Raw genomic sequence first — 1,956 nt, 5'->3', positions numbered from 1 at the left:
CCTCCACCTTCTCCGACTCGCTGCCCCACCCTTCTCCTGCAACCCCCGCGCCCCCAACCGGAATCCCGCCGGTGCCCGGCTAGTCTCCCCGGCGCGCCGGCGCCGCCCCGGACCTCGCTGGCACCCCGCGCGCCTCCTTCGCTGCCACCATCCAGTGAGTAGCCGCCACAACTACCGCCCCCCGAGAGCGTCGGCACGCACGGATCCAGCCGGACCCGACCGGAGTGGGCCAGGGGTGCCCTTCGCGGGCGCTGTGTCGCCGCCTTTGACCGCCATGCCACTGCCGCCCCAAGTCCCCACCACACATTGCCACGCGCGGCGCCCCTCTGCCTCTTGTGCATCACCGCGAGCCAGCCCCATGCCGACAACTAGGCATGACTCGGACCACGGTGTTCAGCTGCTAGCTCTAGAAGCGCCCTCAGGCACTGATCCTGTTCTTCCACACTACCGCTGCTGGTCACCCGCCCCAAACGCCGTCGAGCCAGCATCTCCTCCAAAAAATCTGATGGCGGAGGGCCCCTGCTCCTCAATGCCATGGCCGCCCTATCCGCTCGGCCCCTGGCAATCCTTGCCGCTGCCCCGCCACAGACGTCCACCCTATGGAGCTCCCTCCTCCACTGGTGTCCGGCTGCCTCCCTGTCCCTTGCCACATCTATGCATGGACCTCTACGAGGGGAGAGTTCATCATCTCAGGGCACCACATCAAGACTCCAAGTTCGCATTCTTTCTCGATCTCTGTTTTCTGTTGTTCCCTACTGTTGTATTGTAACCAGATCAAGCATCGATTCCTTCCCCCGTCTAGTTCTGTGTTTCTAATTATTTTTCATGTGTGAAGTTCAACTATATCTACAGGCGCAGCCGACCCTGACGTGCTCCTGCATATTGATACTGTTGATGCTGTCAAAATTTCTCTTAACTGAACTTAACTCTTTTTACTGATTGAACTGTGCAGGAGATGTGTGGAGCGAGCACTGTGACAACGCAGTAAAGGAAAATAATGCATGCTTGTATGTCTGCATCTTCAACGAGATTTGTTGTAAAAGTTTATTTTTTTTCCTTGTGCGTCAATTGAGCTAACTTTTAAGACGTTTAGAGGCTTCGTGAAATTCTACAAAAAGCTATACGCTGGCAGGTGTGAAGTTCTACCACGGCTATATGCTGGAAGCTATGAAGTCCTAGCACGGCTCTCCACCAAGTTCTAGTCGATTCAACGTCTACTCTTTCCGTTTTTCACTCTAGTGAGCATGAGATGCTGCTGATGCATGTGCTCTTCTACCTCGGAAAGAAGCTACTGCTACTTCGGATTTGGGTGAACATCCGGTATGGAGATGTGTGTATGCTACAATGAGAAGATAAGGTATATGATTTTTTTATAGACAAAGGTGTGTGTATGCTACGATGAGAAGATAAGGTATTTTTTATAGAATCAACGTGTGGTGGAGAGACATGCACCGCTTTGTCACGAAACCATCAACCGGCTTATATATTGCTTAAATTATTATCACATATGTAATTAGAAGAGCAAGCACTTAGTTTTTCATGGTTTGATGCGTATATTTTGTAATTATTTTTCATTTACAAACCACTAACCATGTGTTCAATTTTTATTTACTCTTTTGTGGAATGGTTTGATTTGTTTACATAAAAATATTGTTCGCATATTGAGAAAATTTAAATGCAAAAAGAAATGGAAAGTCGACACTCAAAACAATGTTCGTGTAAATTCAAAATGAGCTCATGTATAAAAAATTGCATTTGGGAAATATCATCTATTGCTCTCGGATTTGTTTTTTTTAAGAAACAATGTCAAACTCATCATAAACTTGGAAGATAAACGATACCCTACATGGTTTACATGAAACAATCTTAGAACATTCACTAGGAACTAAACTTTGAAGTTCGACCATGAGAACACACATAGTACAGAGATGAAAAAAAAGAAAATTTAGAAAAAGA

At 47.6% G+C, this 1,956-nt stretch overlaps 1 protein-coding gene across 1 annotated transcript; it reads left to right on the top strand.

Moving 5' to 3' along the window:
* Window positions 1-274: 274 nt before the first annotated feature.
* On the top strand, window positions 275-977 carry LOC147965453 (uncharacterized). Its single transcript, XM_087528098.1, has 2 exons — window positions 275-714; window positions 953-977. The coding sequence occupies exons 1-2, from the start codon at window positions 275-277 to the stop codon at window positions 975-977; spliced, it is 465 nt and encodes a 154-aa protein (XP_087384224.1).
* The last annotated feature ends 979 nt before the right edge of the window (window positions 978-1,956 follow it).

The sequence above is a fragment of the Triticum urartu genome, chromosome 6A (assembly GCF_056163025.1).
Source record: "Triticum urartu cultivar PI428250 chromosome 6A, HENAU_Tu73, whole genome shotgun sequence".
Lineage (NCBI taxonomy): Eukaryota > Viridiplantae > Streptophyta > Magnoliopsida > Poales > Poaceae > Triticum > Triticum urartu.
The sequence above is the reverse complement of the archived record's forward strand: the minus strand, read 5'-3'. Positions and strand labels throughout refer to the sequence as shown.

What these genes read in the sequence shown, in the direction of transcription:
- LOC147965453 (XM_087528098.1), top strand. Translation starts at nt 275, where the DNA reads ATGCCACTGCCGCCCCAAGTCCCCACCACACATTGCCACGCGCGGCGC. An exon ending in GCACCACATCAAGACTCCAA is followed by an intron (nt 715 to 952) that starts GTTCGCATTCTT and finishes TGAACTGTGCAG; the next exon opens with GAGATGTGTGGAGCGAGCAC.